General features: G+C 51.1%; 1 protein-coding gene across 1 annotated transcript; it reads left to right on the forward strand.

The window, feature by feature from the left end:
- Positions 1–1,312: 1,312 nt before the first annotated feature.
- Positions 1,313–21,008, forward strand: LOC136939525 (sodium-driven chloride bicarbonate exchanger-like; the record flags this gene model as incomplete). The annotated part of the gene is made up of 12 exons (XM_067232148.1): positions 1,313–1,348; positions 1,441–1,554; positions 4,779–4,860; positions 8,599–8,748; positions 9,228–9,366; positions 10,587–10,747; positions 11,340–11,531; positions 16,064–16,155; positions 18,667–18,824; positions 18,968–19,055; positions 20,018–20,152; positions 20,890–21,008. Coding segments are annotated over exons 1-12 (1,466 nt in total), but the record flags the coding sequence as incomplete, so codon positions are not given.
- Between the last annotated feature and the right edge of the window lie 1,572 nt (positions 21,009–22,580).

Consider the following 22,580-nt stretch of genomic DNA (forward strand, 5'->3'; position numbering starts at 1 on the left):
CAGGAACTAGAGCCACAGGCTCCTCCGACACAAGTATCCATTGGGTGATTAGGTGTACTCTGTCTATAGATACCTCTTGATTTAAAGCTGCACTGGTGCAGTGAAACAAAGCTCTTATGTATGCTAACCATGACCACACACACACCCACACACCCACACACACCCACACACACACACACACACCCACACACCCACACACACACACACACCCACACACACACACACACACACACACATACACACACACACACACACACCCACACACACACACACACACACACGCACACGCACACGCACACGCACACGCACACGCACACGCACACGCACACACACACACACACACACACCCACACACACACACACGCACAACCACACACACACACATACACACACATACAGTACATCCTCATGTTAATTTCCTAAGAAACTCAGCAAGACCCTAATGCGGTCATAGCACAGCTGTCCTCAAGAAAACCTTGCAGCAAAGTGGTCAGGAATATGAGAGAGTTGTGGGGTCACTGACAGGAAGAGGACAGAGTTGTGGGGTCACTGACAGTTCCTGCTTCTGTGTGACTCTCCTTCCAGTCGTCACGGTTTACATAACGTACAGTGATTCCCCCTCAAACATTATTCTATTGCGCTCAAGAAAACAGTTCCACTTTGCTTTATAAACCTATAAAAAGGCCAATCCAGTACATCTTCTAGGTTCCTGACTGTCTTGCAGGGTTGGGTTCCAGGTCCTTGCAGGGTTGGGTTCCAGGTCCTTGCAGGGTTGGGTTCCAGGTCCTTGCAGGGTTGGGTTCCAGGTCCTTGCAGGGTTGGGTTCCAGGTCCTTGCAGGGTTGGGTTCCAGGTCCTTGCAGGGTTGGGTTCCAGGTCCTTGCAGGGTTGGGTTCCAGGTCCTTGCAGGGTTGGGTTCCAGGTCCTTGCAGGGTTGGGTTCCAGGTCCTTGCAGGGTTGGGTTCCAGGTCCTTGCAGGGTTGGGTTCCAGGTCCTTGCAGGGTTGGGTTCCAGGTCCTTGCAGGGTTGGGTTCCAGGTCCTTGCAGGGTTGGGTTCCAGGTCCTTGCAGAGTGGAATATAGGCATGACAGGAGTGTTATGTCCAGAACAGCAAGCATAAGGAGATTATGCTACATGGAGATTAAATGCATGTTTACATATTTAGTGGATGAAGGTTCTATTAAACAAACTCGCTGTTGAATGTGCAGAGGCAATTTCAGCAGTACGGATCAGAAGTTTGTAGACAAGTTGAGAATCTATTTGAAATCAACGTATCGATTGTTTATTGAAGCTTCAAGAAGGATACAGAAAGTATGAGAGCTCACATCTTCAGTTTGATCACAGGATGCGTAGGCCTTAATGAGTGAATCCCCCTCCCTTATCTAACACGCTTCTTAGAACTCCTAATTCTCCAAGACTATTTCTTTACACGCACACCTAGATCCGGTTTTTAACATCTACACCTTTTATTGGCTCCCTGTACACCAAGAATTGGACTAGGTGCTACTTTATCATCCCAAAACACGAGATAGCCCTGTGCGGAAGGAAAACAGTTGTTTCCCATAGAACATTCTCCTAACCACATCTGACTCCTAAACAACCTTGCACAAGGGAACATTGATGGAACACACTTTTTTCGAGAAGAAAAGCAGACTTCAGAGTCTATGTTGTTATTTCCCTCTCCTCTCCTCTCCTCTCCTCGCCTCTCCTCCCCTCTCCTGTCCTCTCCCCTCCCCTCTCCTTCCTTTTTTTCTCTTCCTTCTGGAAGGTGCCCTTCAGTCTTGCTGTGTATCTTTTACAGGATAAACTCTCTCTGGGTTGGGTTCCGGTGACGTGACTTTTTCGAGAAGAAAATCAGACTTCAGAGTCTATGTTGTTATTTCCCTCTCCTCTCCTCTCCTCTCCTCTCCTCGCCTCTCCTCCCCTCTCCTGTCCTGTCCTCTCCCCTCCCCTCTCCTTCCTTTTTTCTCTTCCTTCTGGAAGGTGCCCTTCAGTCTTGCTGTGTATCTTTTACAGGATAAACTCTCTCTGGGTTGGGTTCCGGTGACGTGCACATGCTGTCTGCAGTGCTAATGTAAACCTCTCCTTCCTCCTCCTTCGACCCCCTTACTCCCCCCTCTTCTACTCCCTCCCCTCCCTCGTCTCCCCTCCCCTCGTCTCCTGGCTCCCAGCTCCCCCCCTCACGTGCTCTTCTAAGCATGCTAGCGGATGTGACTGCAGGTCCATCACTGTAGATACAGAGTGAGAGATACATAGCTGGGATGAGTCACTTAGTGTCCAGGTCTGCCAGAACACCATCCTGGCCTGGATGTAGCCACGCACAGCCTGGATGCACAGCCTGGATGCACAGCCTGGATGCACAGCCTGGATGCACAGCCTGGATGCACAGCCTGGACGCACAGCCTGGATGCACAGCCTGGATGCACAGCCTGGATGCACAGCCTGGATGCACAGCCTGGATGCACAGCTTGTCTCTAGTCAGTTGTATAGTACTCACTGTATGTACAGTACAGTTGCACAATGTGTGGTTGATCCGTATGTGAGCTGGGAGGCAATATAGCAAATGGATACTTACGTAATCGTGTTTTGCTCTTGAAATTGTGTTGCTCCTAGTTCTTGAGACGGCCCAGAAATAAAGCAACAAAGCAAAGGTGAGACCACAGTAATGATGCTGTCAGCAGGGAATCTGCTAGTCCCACCTCTGGCATGTGGATGCAGAGGAAACAAGCACCATGGTCAGACTTAGGAGAAAGATCTTTATTCTTTCCAATTAGACTGGATATCATGTAAAACACCAACATCTGGCCTCTCTCTCTCTCCTGCTCCCCTCTTCCTCCTCCTCTTCCTCCCTGCTGTGACACGTGTGTCCCCAGCAGCAGAGGCAGCAGAGGCAGCAGAGGTAGCAGAGGCAGCAGAGGTAGCAGAGGCAGCAGAGGTAGCAGAGGTAGCAGAGGCAGCAGAGGCAGCAGAGGCAGCAGAGGCAGCAGAGGTAGCAGAGGCAGCAGAGGCAGCAGAGGCAGCAGAGACAGCAAAACAGGTCTAATCCTCTCATCAACCACCCATCTGACTGACACGTTCCAGCACCAGCCTCCCTCTAGGTAGTGAGATATATGACAGTCGATGGGTGTAGGAACTGCAGCCCAGTCCTGTTCACTGTGGGAGGAAGAGAACAATTTGGTGTACTGAGGAGAGTGTGTGTCTGTGTGTGTGTGCTGTGTTTGTATGTTTGTGTGTTCGTGTGCGTGTGTGTTTGTGTGATTGCATGTGATGCAGTTAAGAAGCAGGAGTGTGGAAGGGGTAGTAATTCCAGACTATTCCACCACTGTGCGTCACTAATGAAGTTTTCTGAGGTCAATATCCTCCCAATCTCAACCATGCCCTCATCCAAGGATAATGATCTCTTTCTGTGTTAACGCTAAGGTACTTCCTCTGCCCTAATATGAGAGATACATCCACTCACAAACTGTTCTCTCTTTTAGTTTGTATCTTTTATACTTTTACTGGGGCCCGACACATCACATTGTCCATCATGATTGGTCATAGGGCATGTTTATGGCTGAAGGACATGTCTTGAGTGCTTTTTGTGTATCTTCCAGGGAGTCATTATTCATCAGATTGTCTCGTCGGCCTAGTTACCAGCTGTCGTGAGCTTAGAAACAGCAGAATGTTCTGTGAAACATCATGAGCTCCTTCTCTGGGACTTGGCTACGCACACAGACGTAGATTGCAGTTTTACAGTAATACACACATCACATCCTCGCAGGGTTTAGATGTTCATGACCAGAGATGGCAAAAGAACACACATCCTTCACTAAAGTAGAAGTAGAAGATACTCATGTTTAAAAAGGACTGAAAAAAGTTGAAGTACTGACTACTCTTTTTCACTCAAGTTAAAGTAAAGAAGTGTGGGCTCTGATACTTAAGTAAAAAGTAGTCATCACTACTACCTGTTTTACTGTTTTAGTAAAAGGTTGTCAGATACATTGTGAAGTACTGACACCAGAAGAATCTACTTAAGTACGGTAACAAAGTATTTGTACTTTGTTACTTCCCATCTCTGCAACAGTGTAACAACAGTCTAATAACAGAATAATAACATTGTTACAACAGTGTAAGAACAGTGTAATGACTACAAAAAAGTTTGATAGTGTGACAACAGTATAACAGTGTAATAACAACAGTGTAGCAACAGTGCAAAGATGGCCAAAGTACACACATCTTTCATTATAGTAAAAGTCAAAATATGTCAGAAAAAAATCTATAGTGAAGTAAAGTACTGATACCAGAAACATGTATTTACTGTAAGTGCAGAAACACAGTATCTGTACTTTTGTTACTTTCCATCTCTGTTGATGACATCACAGCCTAAGATCTGTAGATGGGCTGCAGGACCAGTGAACATGGAGATCCAGTGCTGCTAACCTCCAGCTTAAGTTGTTGATTTGATTCAGAGAGCTCTTGTAAAGCTCTTTTATAGCTGTTCTGCTGACAGCATGGCCTCTCAATATAATGCCCTTGCTATAACTAGTTTCCATGGGAACGGATAAGGCCCTATTATGTGGGATATTGCGTTCTCTACGTCCGCAAGGGGAAGAATCCAAAGGTTGCTCATTGTAGCCCTGAAATATACATGCTTTATCAGCTCATCTACATTTGTGTTTTGTAGAATTCAAACCCTGACAGTTGTGTTACCAGACGATGCCCATGTGTGTGTCTGTGTGTGTCTCTGTGTGTGTGTGTCTGTGTGTGTGTTTGTGTGTGTGTGTCTCTGTTCCCCAGAGGAATGAGGAGGAGGCAGTGCTGGACCGAGGAGGAACTCGCTCCATGCTGAAGACCAACTTCGAGCAGGAGGAACTAGAAGGTAAAGGGGGTGGGTGGGGGGGGGGGGGGGGGGGGGGGGGGGCAGAGGAAGAGAGGGAGGGGAGGAGGGGAGGCGTGTCATCCACCTACGCACACTCCTCAAAGAGAGAGAGAGGGGGGGAGGGAAGGAGGGAGGGAGACTTTTGACTTTAAAGATATCTTCATTGGGCAGTCAACTGCCAGCTAACCAACAGTTTCACCACAACAGTCATTTTCTCTCTTTATTAATCTTATTCAAACAAAGCCCATTCAGTTGAAATGTTACATTTCCAGACAAACCTAAGAAATGAAACAAAAACAATCCTAGATACAACTTAAGCTGTAACACCCCCTAACCCTCCACCTCCCCTGTAACACCCCCTAACCCTCCACCTCCCCTGTAACACCCCCTAACCCTCCACCTCCCCTGTAACACCCCCTAACCCTCCACCTCCCCTGTGACACCCCCTAACCCTCCACCTCCCCTGTGACACCCCCTAACCCTCTACCTCCCCTGTGACACCCCCTAACCCTCCACCTCCCCTGTGACACCCCCTAACCCTCCACCTCCCCTGTGACACACCCTAACCCTCCACCTCCCCTGTGACACCCCCTAACCCTCCACCTCCCCTGTGACACCCCCTAACCCTCCACCTCCCCTGTGACACCCCCTAACCCTCCACCTCCCCTGTAACACCCCCTAACCCTCCACCTCCCCTGTGACACCCCCTAACCCTCCACCTCCCCTGTAACACCCCCTAACCCTCCACCTCCCCTGTGACACCCCCTAACCCTCCACCTCCCCTGTAACACCCCCCTAACCCTCCACCTCCCCTGTAACACCCCCTAACCCTCCACCTCCCCTGTAACACCCCCTAACCCTCCACCTCCCCTGTAACACCCCCTAACCCTCCACCTCCCCTGTGACCAAGGCACCCCCCACAGATCAACACACTCTGAGAGAGCGGGAGGGGGAGAGAGAGAGCCAGAGAGGGAGACAGCGCCCCTGGAGACAGGGAGAGAGCGGGAGGCAGCAGGGGACATGTCTGACAGGGAGAGTGGGAGGAAAGAGAGAGAGAGGGAACGAGGGAGAGAGAGGGAACGAAGGAGACAGAGAGACAGAGAGAGAGAGAGTGGGAGGAAAGAGAGAGAGAGAGAGGGAACGAAGGAGAGAGAGAGAGACAGAGAGAGAGTGGGAGGAGAGAGAGAGAGACAGAGAAACAGAGACAGGGAGAGAGTGGGAGGAGAGGGACGTCAAGGGAGGCCCAGTCAGCAGTCAGCCAGGACACTGATACTTAACTGCAAAAACAGCAACAGCACAGGACTGTACATTGGATCAACATACACTCAATATTACAGTACATGTTCTGTAGCAATCAAAGGATTAAGTATAGCATTAGGTATAGCTCAGTGGCACCCCCCTCCCAAAAAAAAAACGAAAAGGGTCCTATACACTATTTTAGTTTAGGGCCCCCAAAACCATTGTCCCCCTAGGGCCGGCCCTGCTCAGTGGAAAAGCAAGAGGTGTCTGGTCCAAATCTCCCTGTTTGTCACTTTGGATAAAAGAGTCTGCTAAATGAATACATTATTATTATTGGCCTTTACAGTTTACTGTAAGTACGGCATAGTCGTCTATGTAACTACATAGCAACACTTTACATTAAGGTTGAGTCAACTACCATGTAACTGTACTTAGCAATAACTATAGTATCATGATTGGAACTGATATGGTAGTCTGATAAGATGGTGATCTTAATGAAATATATATTCCTATATAGTTACATGATAGTCAGTGTAACCTTAATGTAAAGTGTTGCTGTGTGAGTTCTAGGTTGAAGGGTGTTCAGGCATGTAGTGCCCAGGTGGTGTAAGAGGAGTGTGTTGTGTAGTTGTGGGCGTCATGGTGACAGGGTGACAAGGTGTTCGGGTGTGTTTAGTGTGACGTGGTTCATCTTAATCCTCCTGGACAGTGAGCCGTGACAGGAACAGATCAGAGCTCCTGTTTAATAAGGGCTGAGTGCTCACACACACACACATACACACACATACACACACATTTTTGTCTACTCACACGCATGCACACTCAGAATCATCCATCATTAATGCTCTGCTTTTAAGGTCTTTATTCTCAACTAATTTAACGTCTATTTACAAGACACAGATGCCCATGTTTGTACAGCAGAAAAGTCACTATTATAGTGCATGAAGTCATTAGCCCTGAAACCAGGTGATAACAAAGCTTGGGATTCAGCTAGCCTGTCTGTCTGTCAGCCTGTCTGTCTGCATGTCTGTCTGTCTGCATATCTGTCTGTCAGCCTGTCTGTCTGTCTGTCTGCATGTCTGTCTGCATGTCTGTCTGTCTGCATATCTGTCTGTCAGCCTGTCTGCCTTTCTGTCTGTCTGCCTTTCTGTCTGTCTGTCAGCCTGTCTGTCTGCATGTCTGTCTGTCTGCATGTCTGTCTGCATGTCTGCCTGTCTGTCTGTGTGTCTGTCTGCATGTCTGTCTGCATGTCTGTCTGCATGTCTGCCTTTCTGTCTGTCTGTCTGTCAGCCTTTCTGTCTGTCTGTCTGTCTGTCTGTCTGTCTGTCTGTCTGTCTGTCTGTCTGCATGTCTGCCTGTCTGTCTACATGTCTGTCTCTCTGCATGTCTGTCTGCAAGTCAGCCTTTCTGTCAGCCTTTCTGTCTGTCTGTGTGTCTGTCTGTCAGCCTGTCTGTCTGTCTGCATGTCTGTCTGTCAGCCTGTCAGCCTGTCTGTCTGTCTGTCTGTCTGTCTGCATGTCTGCATGTCTGCATGTCTGCATATCTGCATGTCTACATGTCTGTCTGTCTACATGTCTGTCTGTCTGCATGTCTGCCTTTCTGTCTGTCTGTCTGTCTGTCTGTCTGTCTGTCAGCCTGTCTGTCTACATGTCTGTCTGTCTGTCTGTCTGCATGTCTGTCTGTCAGCCTGTCTGTCTGTCTGTCTGCATGTCTGTGTGCATGTCTGCCTGTCTGTGTGTCTGTCTGCATGTCTGCCTTTCTGTCAGGCTTTCTGTCTGTCAGCCTGTCTGTCTGTCTGTCTGCATGTCTGCCTGTCTGCCTTTCTGTCTGTATGTCAGCCTGTCTGTCTGTCAGCCTTTCTGTCTGTCTGTCTGCATGTCTGTCTGTCAGTCTGCATGTATGTCTGCATGTCTGTCTGTCAGCCTGCCTGTCTGTCTGTCTAAAAGCCATTCATTTGCATCAGGTGTGTTGGAGCAGGGAAACATCTAGAACATACAGGACAGTGGGCCCTGAGGATGAGGGTTGAAGACCACTGATACAGATGGATTCACAACGAGCTTCAAAAATGTCTCAATAAAGATCCAGAATATTCACAGCAAAATATTGCTCTTATCTGTGTCGTAGAGGATTATCCATCTGTAGGCCGAAGGGAGGCAAGCCAAAACAGTTGAGTCCTCGGAAGCTCATTTGGAAGTTGGTCTGTGTTTCGGGGCTCTGTGTTCCCAGCCTCTCAGATGCATTAGCAGGGATTAAGTCAGAGACCCGGCCTGCTTGGGCGTCCATGACAGATGCGTCTCTGTGCTTGAGCCCATGGAGAAGAACGTTATGGGTAAAAGCATTGAACACGTCATCGCTTCGCTTCAGCATAGAAGATAAGTAGGTGTGGAGTACAGTAGCTATGACCTTTCAACAGACCACGCGAGAAGGCCTCAGGTACTGACTAACTAGTGACCCGTCTTCATGATCATTCTCCCCCCCCCCCCCCCACTGTGTCCCCAGACCACAGGACGCTCTACATCGGGGTGCACGTGCCCACAGGCCGACGGAGCCACCGCAGGCATGGCCACAGACACCACGGCCACCGACACAGGAAGAGAAGCAAGGAGAGGGACCCCACCCTGGCAGAGGGGAGGGAGTCCCCGTCCAATGGTGAGCCAGGCCAGCCCTGACCTTGGCCAATAGGAGATCACCTGGCTACGTTAAGCGGAAGCTAAACTGTAGAATGTTTGTTTGGAATCGAGTAAGAACATTGAAGAGTCACCATCACCCTCTTGTGTGAGCAGAGATGATTCTTTTTGATATTACAGTTATAATGCAGTACTGTGCAAAAGTCTTTGGCACCCAAGAATGTTTACGTAAATATTGTCTTAAATATAATTATTTTTGTCTTCTATATTTCTGCAGCAGTATAAAAGTATTTTCATTCATTTCTCAAAGCATTTTTGTTTTACAAAAAAAAGTGTGCCTAAGACTTTTGCATGGTTCTGTATATCTAGGATTTTATGGATTTTGGTCATTGAGGGTTTAGCCAATAGCAGCTCACATACTGGGAGAAGTTGCCATGTCTTTATGACCTCATCAGCGTGCGACGAGGCTGGATGTGACCCATGTGTGTCTCTGTGCCCCAGACACGCCGTCCCAGCGGGTGCAGTTCCTCCTGGGCACGGAGGATGATGACGAGGAGCACCTCCCCCACGACCTGTTCACCGAGCTGGACGAGATCTGCCTGCGGCAGGGAGAGGAGGCGGAGTGGAGAGAAACCGCCAGGTCGGACGCCATGTTGGACCTCTCGCTAACAGCCAATCAGGGCTGCTCCTGTCATGCCCTTGCTCCAGTGGCAACACTTCCTGATTCTAGTCTAACTAATACAGGTTGAGGTTATAGGGGGTTGGAAATGCTTTTCCCACTTTGCATGAGGGAACAACACCTTTCGATTCTTTGGATATTCACAGAGAATAGAGCAACCACCATGGTTCATAAACAGACAGAGACAACATAATTATCATTCACACAGCTAACTAATTATTACAAAGGCAAAAACAAACCTCAGAGATTGGGCCAGTTTTGTTATGACAGTTAAACTAACACACAACCATTCCTTTCTGTTACGCTGCAGTGTGAAACATGAGAGTGAAGATGATTCATAAAGAGAAGCGTGTGTTACCTGAAAGGGTTAAAATTACATAAAGAAGGCTTGTTATGTAACCATCCGGTCTGGCTAAATAAAGCCTAACTAATAAGCACTGCAGCACGAGCAGAGCCAGCCTGAACCAGCAAGGAAACCAGACATCCGCAGACAGATGTGAGCGTTAGCTCTGGAGCCTTGACCTAGGGATGGGTGGACATGGTGCAGCCTGCTGCAACACTGCCCAGAACACACATAGACAGACAGGGTTACGTCCCAGAAATAATAAGCTGATCTGCCCCCATTGTAGAGTCCCTGTTTGTGTGTTTGTGTATGAATCCCCTGTCCCCTGTCTGAGGGCCAGCCTGGCTGGATTCCCTGCCCCCTCTCTGACAGCCAGCCTGGCTGGATCCCCTGCTCCCTGTCTGACAGCCAGCCTGGCTGGATCCCCTGTCCCCTGTCTGAGGGCCAGCCTGGCTGGATCCCCTTCCCCCTGTCTGACAGCCAGCCTGGCTGGATCCCCTGTCCCCTCTCTGACAGCCAGCCTGGCTGGATCCCCTGTCCCCTGTCTGACAGCCAGCCTGGCTGGATCCCCTGCTCCCTGTCTGACAGCCAGCCTGGCTGGATCCCCTGTCCCCTGTCTGACAGCCAGCCTGGCTGGATCCCCTGTCCCCTGTCTGACAGCCAGCCTGGCTGGATCCCCTGTCCCCTGTCTGACAGCCAGCCTGGCTGGATCCCCTGTCCCCTGTCTGAGGGCCAGCCTGGCTGGATCCCCTTCCCCCTGTCTGACAGCCAGCCTGGCTGGATCCCCTGTCCCCTGTCTGACAGCCAGCCTGGCCCTGTCTCTGCTCCGCTGCTGCAGGTGGCTGAAGTTTGAGGAGGACGTGGAGGACGGGGGCGAGAGGTGGAGCAAGCCGTACGTGGCCACGCTCTCCCTCCACAGCCTGTTCGAGCTGCGCAGCTGCATCCTGAATGGCACGGTGCTGCTGGACATGAGGGCCGGATCCCTGGAGGAGGTCATAGGTACAGACCTGCTGGACAGTGGAGACACAGAGGAGACACACACTGGCACACACTGGAACACTGGCACACACTGGCACACACTGGAACACTGGCACACACTGGAACACTGGCACACACTGGCACACACTGGAACACTGGCACACACTGGAACACTGGCACACACTGGAACACTGGCACACACTGGCACACTGGCACACACTGGCACACACTGGAACACTGGCACACACTGGAACACTGGCACACACTGGAACACTGGCACACACTGGCACACACTGGAACACTGGCACACACTGGAACACTGGCACACACTGGAACACTGGCACACACTGGCACACACTGGAACACTGGCACACACTGGAACACTGGCACACACTGGAACACTGGCACACACTGGAACACTGGCACACACTGGCACACTGGCACACACTGGCACACACTGGAACACTGGCACACACTGGCACACACTGGAACACTGGCACACACTGGAACACTGGCACACACTGGCACACACTGGCACACACTGGAACACAATAGCACCAACCTGATACCTAACTTATGTTGTGTGTATCTGTGATTTTGTGCGTGTGTGCAGACATGGTGCTGGACCAGCAGGAGACGGTGAGTCCCCTGGGGGAGGTTCTGAGGAGGAGGGTGAGGGAGGCTCTGCTCCTGCAGCACCACCACCAGAACCAGAAGAAGCTGGCCAACCGCATCCCCATCGTGCGATCCTTCGCTGACATGGGCCGCAAGCAGCCGGAGGAACCCCACGGCACCGACAAGAACGGTGAATCACAGACCTACGGCACCGCAGACCTACAGCACCACAGACCTACAGCACCACAGACCTACAGCACCACAGACCTACAGCACCACAGACCTACAGCACCACAGACCTACAGCAACACAGACCTACAGCAACACAGACCTACAGCATCACAGACCTACAGCAACATAGACCTACATCAACATTGACCTACAACAACATAGACCTACAGCAACATAGACCTACAGCAACATAGACCTACAACAACATAGACCTACAGCAACATAGACCTACAACAACATAGACCTACAGCAACATAGACCTACAACAACATAGACCTACAGCAACATAGACCTATATCAACATAGATAAACAGCTCCCTGGTCTACCAAGGAAGAGGATGTGAAATGAGCTGAGCGTTCGACATGTAGAGAACCTCTGTCAGGTGTTAGTGTCGTGTGAGTGTGTGGCGTGTCTGTGGTGTCTGAGGCCTACCTACAGACATGACCCAGCTGCCTCAGAGTGTCTGAGGCCTACCTACAGACATGACCCAGCTGCCTCAGAGTGTCTGAGGCCTACCTACAGACATGACCCAGCTGCCTCAGAGTGTCTGAGGCCTACCTACAGACATGACCCAGCTGCCTCAGTGTCTGAGGCCTACCTACAGACATGACCCAGCTGCCTCAGTGTCTGAGGCCTACCTACAGACATGACCCAGCTGCCTCAGTGGAGGTCATGTAGCCAAGTGCAAGACATCATCCATGTGTGACCTCCTTTTCACTGTCTCAGTCTGTGCATCTTTTCTTGTCTCCTCGTGTGTGTGAGTGTGTTTTGTTATGTGTATGTGTGTATCTGTGTTTGTGCGTGTGTGTGTGAGAGGGTGTACATGTGTGTATATCTCTGCGTGAGTGTATGGATGTGTGTTTATCTGTGTGTATGTGTGTGTGTATCTATCTGTGTGCATATGTGTATCTGTGTGTGTGTGTGTGTGTATCTGTGTGTGTGTGTGTGTGTCTAGCAGGCGGTCCATCTCTCTGTCCTGTAAGGAGCTCCGTGTGGGCCAGGGTCATGGCTAGTGACATCCAGGTGGCCTCCTGCTCCCCATGGCTCTGCTGCCCCCAGCGGACCTCCATCTCCTCTCCACTCCCACCATCCTCCACCCACCCCCCTCCCGCCCCTCCGCCCCCCAGACCCCAGCAAAAGAAGGAGGAGGAGGAGCCGGATCCAGGCAACTTAACTCTTGACAGCCTTTCTCTGCTCGTACTTCCTAAAACATAATTTATGAAGGTGGTAATCCAATCAATATGTCAATGATAGATAGTGAATGGAGGAGGTGTTTTGATAAGATTTGATAAGAAAATACAGACATACATATACACAATCAGTCAGTCAGATTAAGTGTGTATGTGGAACCAAGAGCCACACAGCCTTTGGTACAAAGAGTTACTCCATCACCAGGGAGGGTTACACCATCACCAGGGAGGGTAACACCATCACCAGGGAGGGTTACACCATCACCAGGGAGGGTTACACCATCACCAGGGAGGGTTACTCCATCACCAGGGAGGGTTACACCATCACCAGGGAGGGTTACTCCATCACCAGGGAGGGTTACTCCATCACCAGGGAGGGTAACACCATCACCAGGGAGGGTTACACCATCACCAGGGAGGGTAACACCATCACCAGGGAGGGTTACACCATCACCAGGGAGGGTTACTCCATCACCAGGGAGGGTTACACCATCACCAGGGAGGGTTACTCCATCACCAGGGAGGGTTACTCCATCACCAGGGAGGGTTACTCCATCACCAGGGAGGGTTACACCATCACCAGGGAGGGTTACTCCATCACCAGGGAGGGTTACTCCATCACCAGGGAGGGTAACACCATCACCAGGGAGGGTTACACCATCACCAGGGAGGGTTCCAAAGGAAAGCTAATATCTGCCTAACAGCAGCAAATGAACAGGACAGAGAATGGCATGTTCATTCAAGTGTAGAAACAGAGGTCTAATCTCTCACACCTTTTACAGGAATTATGTTTTGGAAGCTAAATTTGCCAGCATTCCACAAGCCAAGTTTATTAAGACATGAAGAACACCAGACAGCGTTTTAACAGAAGCACAGTGTTAACAGAAGCAGTGTTTTAACAGAAGCACAGTGTTTTAACAGAAGCACAGTGTTTTAACAGAAGCACAGTGTTTTAACAGAAGCAGTGTTTTAACAGAAGCACAGTGTTAACAGAAGCACAGCGTTTTAACAGAAGCACAGTGTTAACAGAAGCAGTGTTTTAACAGAAGCACAGTGTTAACAGAAGCACAGTGTTTTAACAGAAGCACAGTGTTAACAGAAGCACAGTGTTTTAACAGAAGCACAGTGTTAACAGAAGCACAGTGTTTTAACAGAAGCAGTGTTTTAACAGAAGCACAGTGTTTTAACAGAAGCACAGTGTTAACAGAAGCAGTGTTTTAACAGAAGCAGTGTTTTAACAGAAGCACAGTGTTAACAGAAGCACAATGTTTTAACAGAAGCACAGTGTTAACAGAAGCAGTGTTTTAACAGAAGCAGTGTTTTAACAGAAGCACAGTGTTAACAGAAGCACAATGTTTTAACAGAAGCACAGTGTTAACAGAAGCAGTGTTTTAACAGAAGCAGTGTTTTAACAGACCACTCAGTAGTCGTGGAAACACACTGTTCTATCATGCTGCTGAATCTACAAGCACCAGATTGAACTGCAGAAACAAAACTACAATAAGTGAACTATCACCTTCCCTGAGTATGTGAAAGCAGAATCCCACTCGGTGCAGACACTGCGGCATGTAAAGGTGTTGTCACGGTGATTCTTCATGGACAGCTGCTACCTCTGCAGTTTGCTTCTTGAATAGAGCCCCTGTACATTGGTATGATACTGAATGAGGAGTTTGAATCCAATTTCACAAGGCATGTTTTTTATATTTCTGGCTCTCCTCATTTTCCCAGGGATATGTCACTTAGGACTTCAACCTGCCTTTCATTCAATGGATCAAACACTGAAAATTGATATTTAGCCAAGTAACAGAAGTATCAGTTCTTGGGTTAGCATCAGTCAGTGTTCTGAGGACAACAAGCCAGGCTGGAACCCTAATGGATAAGCTTTGTTCCCCTTCACCCCCGTCCACCAGCCCTCTCCCTGCGCATCCTCCACCAGCCCTCTCCCTGCGCATCCTCCACCAGCCCTCTCCCTGCTCATCCTCCACCAGCCCTCTCCCTGCGCATCCTCCACCAGCCCTCTCCCTGCGCATCCTCCACCAGCCCTCTCCCTGCGCATCCTCTACCAGCCCTCTCCCTGCTCATCCTCCACCAGCCCTCTCCCTGCGCATCCTCCACCAGCCCTCTCCCTGCGCATCCTCCACCAGCCCTCTCCCTGCTCATCCTCCACCAGCCCTCTCCCTGCTCATCCTCCACCAGCCCTCTCCCTGCGCATCCTCCACCAGCCCTCTCCCTGCTCATCCTCCACCAGCCCTCTCCCTGCGCATCCTCCACCAGCCCTCTCCCTGCTCATCCTCCACCAGCCCTCTCCCTGCTCATCCTCCACCAGCCCTCTCCCTGCTCATCCTCCACCAGCCCTCTCCCTGCGCATCCTCCACCAGCCCTCTCCCTGCGCATCCTCCACCAGCCCTCTCCCTGCGCATCCTCCACCAGCCCTCTCCCTGCGCATCCTCCACCAGCCCTCTCCCTGCTCATCCTCCACCAGCCCTCTCCCTGCTCATCCTCCACCAGCCCTCTCCCTGCTCATCCTCCACCAGCCCTCTCCCTGCTCATCCTCCACCAGCCTTCTCCCTGCTCATCCTCCACCAGCCCTCTCCCTGCTCATCCTCCACCAGCCCTCTCCCTGCTCATCCTCCACCAGCCCTCTCCCTGCTCATCCTCCACCAGCCCTCTCCCTGCTCATCCTCCACCAGCCCTCTACCTGCTCATCCTCCACCAGCCCTCTCCCTGCGCATCCTCCACCAGCCCTCTCCCTGCGCACCCCCCTCCCCCGTTTTCAGGCTCCGCCCTCTGCTTCCTCGAGAGGGGGGGAGGTCGCCCCTGACCCCCCTGCCTCAGGGCCAGTGTGAGATAGATGGCCACCCTACTCAGGGAGGTCAAACCTCTGCCCTGTCCTGCTCCTGTCAGTCCTCTTCCTCCCTGTAGGGAGTTCACCAACACACCTGACTCACATGAACGGGTCATTATCAAGCCCTGCAGAAGCCTGATAACAACCATTCATCTGAATCAGGTGTGTTGGAGCAGGAACATGCAGGACAGTGGGCCCTGAGGACCAGGGTTTAAGACCACAGATCTATGATGTGGCAGCAGGGCAGTGATCTATCACCACTGGTCTGCTGCGCTGATGCACTTTAGCTTGGTAAGGATGCCTCCCAATGGAGGCATGTGGATTGACATGTCCTCTCTCTCTCTCTGTCCTCTCTCTCCTCTCATCCTCCTCTCTCTCTCATCTCCTCGCATCTCATCTCTTCTTTCTCCTTTCCCATCCCTCTGTCTCTCTGTCTGTCTCTCTCTCTAATCCAGGTCAGCTGGTCTCTCCCCAGTCCCTGCTGCCTGTGCCCACTGAGGGAAAGGGAGACGTCAGCAGGGAGAACAGCGCTGTGGACTTCAGTAAGGTACAGTGTGACCTGAACACAACCGCATGCAGCCAGATACACTGCACAGCGACAGCAACCACCAGCGCACCGTGGTGGATCACATCTGCTCCAGGCAGTTCCTCTCATGTTCTGTTGTTAAAGACTAAATGCGATAGGACAATGGTGTTCATGTGCTTCAAATAGACACAACTGACACAGTTCAATTATAATTCCCTCTAATGGGTGCTTTGGCCTATATCTCAGCATCCGACTGCAGGAAGTGGAAACAGATAAATTTCATTTGAATCTTTTACGTTGTGTACAATAAGTACTCATTTGGATTTGTTTTTATGTTTCATGAAAAATTCCTCTATTAGTGGATTAGGGTTTAGGTCATTCTGAGCGTGGGACCACAGTGCTGTCAGCCATGACAGCTTTAACGCCACACAGCTGGACTCCCATCTCAGACTGGACGGACTGCCTCGAGGGCCACAAGTCTCCAGCCTTCCTCTTGACCCATGTGGATTAGACCTCTTTACATTTACATTTAGTCATTTAGCAGACGCTCTTATCCAGAGCGACTTACAGTAAGTACAGGGACATTCCCCCGAGGCAAGTAGGGTGAAGTGTCTTGCCCAAGGACACAGCGTCAGTTAGCATTACCGGGAATCGAACTGGCAACCTTCAGATTACTAGCCCGATTCTCTCACCCGCTCAGCCACCTGACTCCCATCTTTAATATGTAAGTGGATACCACACACACAACGCACAACATACTTAGATAAGTAGACCATAAATAGATCATAAATAGAATCAATAAATAGACCAGATCAGTACAAGAACAGATCGTTCTGTTCCGGGGGTATTTTAAACGAGTACTTGGAGTTCATTTGAATTGTGTAGCAAGTATAATGTTGTAAGTAACAAAGCAGGTGTGCCATTGTCTCCATGTTGGCAGCATGTGGACATAGTGACTCTTACAGATGGTCCCTCAACAGAACTGGTCTGACTGATTCACTCTCTTGTGACAACTAATTAAATAGTTATTACTGCATTGCAACTAGAGCAAAACAAGTGTCTGATATGTCAGTTACATATTTATTCTTGTAAAAATACTTTTAAATACTTTTATACGTTTTTAGATTTAGAATCTATAGATACTATTAAGATTTAAATCTCATAACTAAGTCATGGTGGATATGTCGGCCTTGAGAAGCTGGCTTTTTTTCTGTCACTATTCCCCACTCTCTCTGTCGTGTAGTTCCACCTGTCTCCCAGCACATCCTACCTCCAGACATGGACTCTGGTGCCCCTACAGGCTCCTCAGGATATTGCACACTCTCTTACAGTGTTTGACGCACTGCAGCCCAAAAGCAGAAGAACACAGGATCAGGATCACTTAGCTCTGACCACTGTGGTGGCGGGCACATTGCAAAATGAGGAGATTAACCTTGGAGATTCCATGAAACTGCTATGTTTGGATTTAGTTTGCAACATCTGGTAATATTTTGTAATAATGTGTATTCTGTGCAAGTGTTACATAGATGTAATCATTTCCGCTGCTGTGCTAACCCAACGGCAAACCCAGCTAGTTCACACCATAGCCTTTATATATAGGCCTATCTATGGTTCACACAATCAATAATAACATCATTATTATTATGAGCATGTTGGGCATTTTAAATTATTTAACTGTGAAGAACATGTATCCAAACGGTTTAAGTACCAGATGCGGGAAAATCCGAACAGATGCAGTCTCACTCAGATTGCAAATTTTACACAAATCACACCAAAAATCGTACCGCCTGGCTAAATTCAGAATTCCTATATCTCTTGAAAGCTGCCCTCATCGACCTTTTTGGTGTAAAATTGACCAACATGTAAAATTATTTACTTTGTGACATGACGCGAACGAGACGTGGCTGCCGCCTACAGTCAGACTATGCAGTCTAACGGGCGAGCCGTTCTTACTCAAATAAGACTATCACGACCCAAATCAAAATTCCAAGTCGACAGATCAATGGAGAATCGCTTTTTCTTCTAAAGGCTGCCATCCTCAACCTTTTTGGCGCAGAATTCACCAAGATATAAAATTGGAAACTGGAGGCATCATGTGTAAAACAGCACCATGTCACCATAGAGCGTACAGATCCGGAAGTGATGATGTCTGTTTTACCGAATACGGAAGTGTTTTCCGCATAACCCCTATTAAACGCCGCCCTCGAATAAACGCAGCACCAAAAATGAACATTGTGTAATAAATGCCGCGGCGTTTAATCGAAGTAATACTATATTACACATTCTCTGGTAATACGGTATCTGTTAAGAAATATTATGTTTATAGTTGGCCAATCGAAACTTTACCCCGAAACAGGTCAAACATTTGCTGTCCTAGATAATCTGTGTGGATCAAAACTAGATTTCAGTGATATTTTGATCCTCACCCACTTCAAGTTCAGGAAATACATTTCCGTAGACAAATTCCCTACTCAGACCATATTGCAACAAAGCTTAACACAGTACTTCATCCTTACCCGTGTCCTGTTTCAGATCGACCTCCATTTCATGAAGAAGATTCCCCCCGGTGCGGAGGCGTCCAACGTCCTGGTGGGAGAGCTGGAGTTTCTGGAGAAGCCGGTGGTGGCGTTTGTCCGTCTGTCCCCTGCCGTGCTGCTGAACGGCCTGGCGGAGGTCCCCATCGCCACCAGGTGAGCGGCACACTGGACTGGACGTCCACAGCTGGTCAGTGTTAGTGGAAGACAGGAAAACATTTTCATCATGGTCAAGCCTGGGTTATTGTCATGGGCTTGTTATGTGGTGGTGGTTGACTCCTTATTTGGTCGTGCTCCAGGTTCCTGTTCATCCTGCTCGGCCCTCTGGGTAAAGGGCCACAGTATCACGAGATTGGCAGATCCATCGCAACGCTCATGACAGACGAGGTAGGACTAACCGCTAAACGGACAGGAGAGCTGTCCGGGTCGTTGACACTTTCCACGCAAATTAGTGTCCTGTTTTTCTGTGGAAGCGTTGATTGTTATTGACAAGATAATGTTCGGGCGCTGTGACGTTCAGATGTCCAGTCACTTCTCTGGGGCCCCCACAGCCTGGCTCATTTCACAGCCCAGCAGCAGATCTCCTCACGTTCTACAAGTGGTGAACTATTTGTTAGTGTTAATGCGGCTCTTTAATGACATGCATGGAACTGTGAGTGCTTAGTCACTGCTCCTGTCTCTCCTCCCCGTCGACAACTTCCTAGGACTAGAACGTCTCAAAGAAGAAGAACGCACGAGTTGTGAAACTGTGTAGAGTTCCTCACAATCTAATTGTTCCCTTAATGAGTCTAATATGTAATGTATGATATTCATTTGGTAGTTTGCACCTGTGAACTCTTGATCTGCAGTCAAAGTGCGGGGGAGGCGGGGGAAGGGGGGTGACACAGCTTTCTAAGATTACTAAAAGGATGATGCACTCAGGTCAGGGATTAAGGGAGATTAAATTCAAAAAGCCTTTATCCCGCTATTTTCCAGAAATTACCAATAATCCGGTCCGCACAGCCTTCTTCTGGGCATCTGCACAAACTGAATGAGCGACATGTCTTTCAGGGACCGAATGAGCGACATGTCTTTCAGGGACCGAATGAGCGACATGTCTTTCAGGGACCGAATGAGCGACATGTCTTTCAGGGACCGAATGAGCGACATGTCTTTCAGGGACCGAATGAGCGACATGTCTTTCAGGGACCGAATGAGCGACATGTCTTTCAGGGACCGAATGAGCGACATGTCTTTCAGGGACCGAATGAGCGACATGTCTTTCAGGGACCGAATGAGCGACATGTCTTTCAGGGACCGAATGAGCGACATGTCTTTCAGGGACTGAATGAATTTTCCGGCCTTCCCAGGTGTTCCATGATGTTGCCTACAAAGCGAAGGACCGCAACGATCTGATCGCCGGCATCGATGAGTTCCTGGACCAGGTGACCGTGTTGCCTCCGGGGGAATGGGACCCCTCCATACGGATAGAACCACCCAAAAAAGTGTACCGTCTCAGGTGAGTCCAGAGAACAGCACTTCCTGTTCGGGGGGTCGCTTTCCTACACTGCAGCAGGACTTTCCAGCCTTGTTCCTGGAGAACCTCCTGTAGGCTTTTCCCCCCAAGCCCAGCTGGAACAAACACCATTCAGATCATTATTAGATTCAACGTAGACATTAGCCTCTAAATTAGCGCTGGAGCGATAACCATAAAGACAGTAGCTCTCCATGAACAGGCCTGACTCACAGTTAGCTCTTCCTTAGGTCTGACCACCAGACCACCTGCCCCAGCCTGGTAGGGTGCTGGTCTGGGGGGGTGTCAGCCTGGTAGGGTGCTGGTCTGGGGGGATGTCAGCCTGGTAGGGTGCTGGTCTGGGGGGATGTCAGCCTGGTAGGGTGCTGGTCTGGGGGGATGTCAGCCTGGTAGGGTGCTGGTCTGGGGGATGTCAGCCTGGTAGGGTGCTGGTCTGGGGGATGTCAGCCTGGTAGGGTGCTGGTCTGGGGGGGTGTCAGCCTGGGTAGGGTGCTGGTCTGGGGGGGTGTCAGCCTGGTAGGGTGCTGGTCTGGGGGGGGTGTCAGCCTGGTAGGGTGCTGGTCTGGGGGGGTGTCAGCCTGGTAGGGTGCTGGTCTGGGGGGGTGTCAGCCTGGTAGGGTGCTGGTCTGGGGGGGTGTCAGCCTGGTAGGGTGCTGGTCTGGGGGGGTGTCTGCAGAGGTGATGTTGGTGCTACCGGAGCTGATGGAGGGGTCGATGTGTGTTTCACAGGAGAAGAGGAGGACAGCTCCCCTACCGAACGGCTCCACCGAGGCAGGGGAGGAGGAGCATGGAGGCCACGGGGGGCCAGAGCTACAGCGCACCGGGAGGTGGGTGAGGATGAGGAGGAGGGGGGGGGGAGGAGGAGGGGGGGGGGGAGGAGGAGGGGCGGGAGGAGGGGGTGAGGGAGGAGAAGGAGGAGGGGGGGGAGGAGGGGGAGGAGGAGGAGGAGGAGAGGGGGAGGAGGAGGGGGAGCAGGGGGGGAGGAGGAGGGAGGGGGAGGAGGAGGGGGGGGAGGGGGAGGGGGAGGGAGGAGGGATGAGGAGGGGGAGGAGGAGGGGGGGGGAGGGGGAGGGGGGAGGGAGGAGGATGAGGAGGGGGAGGAGGAGGGGGAGGAGGAGCAGGGGGGGGGAGGAGGGGGGGGGAGGAGGAGGGGGGGTGAGGAGGAGAAGGAGGAGGGGGGGGGGGAGGAGGAGGGGGAGGAGGAGGAGGGGGAGGAGGAGGGGGGGAGGGGAGCGGGAGGAGGAGGTGAGGAAAAGGAGGAGGGGGGAGGAGGAGGAGGAGGGGGAGATGTAAAAAGAGAGAAAGACCTGAGGATTGATCAGTCAGAGAGGTGGAGAGATTGGGCTAGCTCAGCTGTACCAGTGTAGATAAAGACGAGAAGATATCCAGTCCAAACATGATAAGCATGTTTCAAAAGGCACTCCAACTTTTCCTACTGTCTCTGTTGTGACAAATTCTACCTGCTAATTTCCATCGAGGCTGGCTGCAACAGACACAAGAGAAAAGGCCAACAGAGCCATCAGGTTCTTTATCTTCCTCCGACAGTTAGCTCTCCAGCTCATTATCGCTGCAGCCTCAGGGATCCAGGGTCCAAGTCATGCGCTGGTAACCATGGCAACCCCGCGGCAGTAGCGAGTTGCCGGCTGAACCTGAGGGGAGGGGAGGAGGGGAGGTGAGGGGAGGAGGGGAGGGGAGGGGAGGAGGGGGAGGTGAGGGGAGGAGGGGAGGGGAGGAGGGGAGGTGAGGGGGAGGAGGGGAGGGGAGGGAGGGGAGAGGGGAGGAGAGGAGGAGGGGAGGGGAGAGGGAGAGGAGAAAAGGGGGAGGGGAGAGGAGAGGGGAGGAGGAGAGGGGAGGGGAGGAGGGGGAGGTGAGGGGAGGGGAGAGGAGAGGGGAGGAGAGGAGGAGAGGGGAGGTGAGGGGAGGGGAGGGGAGAGGAGAGGAGAGGAGAAAAGGGGAGAGGAGAGGAGAGGAGAGGAGGGGGAGAGGGGGAGAGGAGAGGAGAGGAGAGGGGAGGGGAGGAGGGGAGGGGGAGGGGAGGAGAAGAGGGAGGGGAGGGGAGGGGAGGGGGGAGGGGGAGGGGAGGAGAGGGGAGGGGGAGGAGAGGGGAGGGGAATGCCATCGCTTCCAGGCCATGTTGTTTCTCCTCATTACCAGGCAGCAACAGTGGTTTGGGGCCTCTGTTGAATACATTTACATTCACATCCAGTCCCCATTTAAAGTAAGAGGAGATGCTTTCCTGGTGCCGTCAGGAGACAGACTCCTCCCATCTCTCTGTCTGCAGGGTCTTCCTGACTCCTCCCATCTCTGTCTGCAGGGTCTTCCTGACTCCTCCCATCCTTCTGTCTGCAGGGTCTTCCTGACTCCTCCCATCTCTCTGTCTGCAGGGTCTTCCTGACTCC

Source organism: Osmerus mordax, unplaced genomic scaffold (genome assembly GCF_038355195.1).
Source record: "Osmerus mordax isolate fOsmMor3 unplaced genomic scaffold, fOsmMor3.pri Scaffold_217, whole genome shotgun sequence".
Classification (NCBI taxonomy): domain Eukaryota; kingdom Metazoa; phylum Chordata; class Actinopteri; order Osmeriformes; family Osmeridae; genus Osmerus; species Osmerus mordax.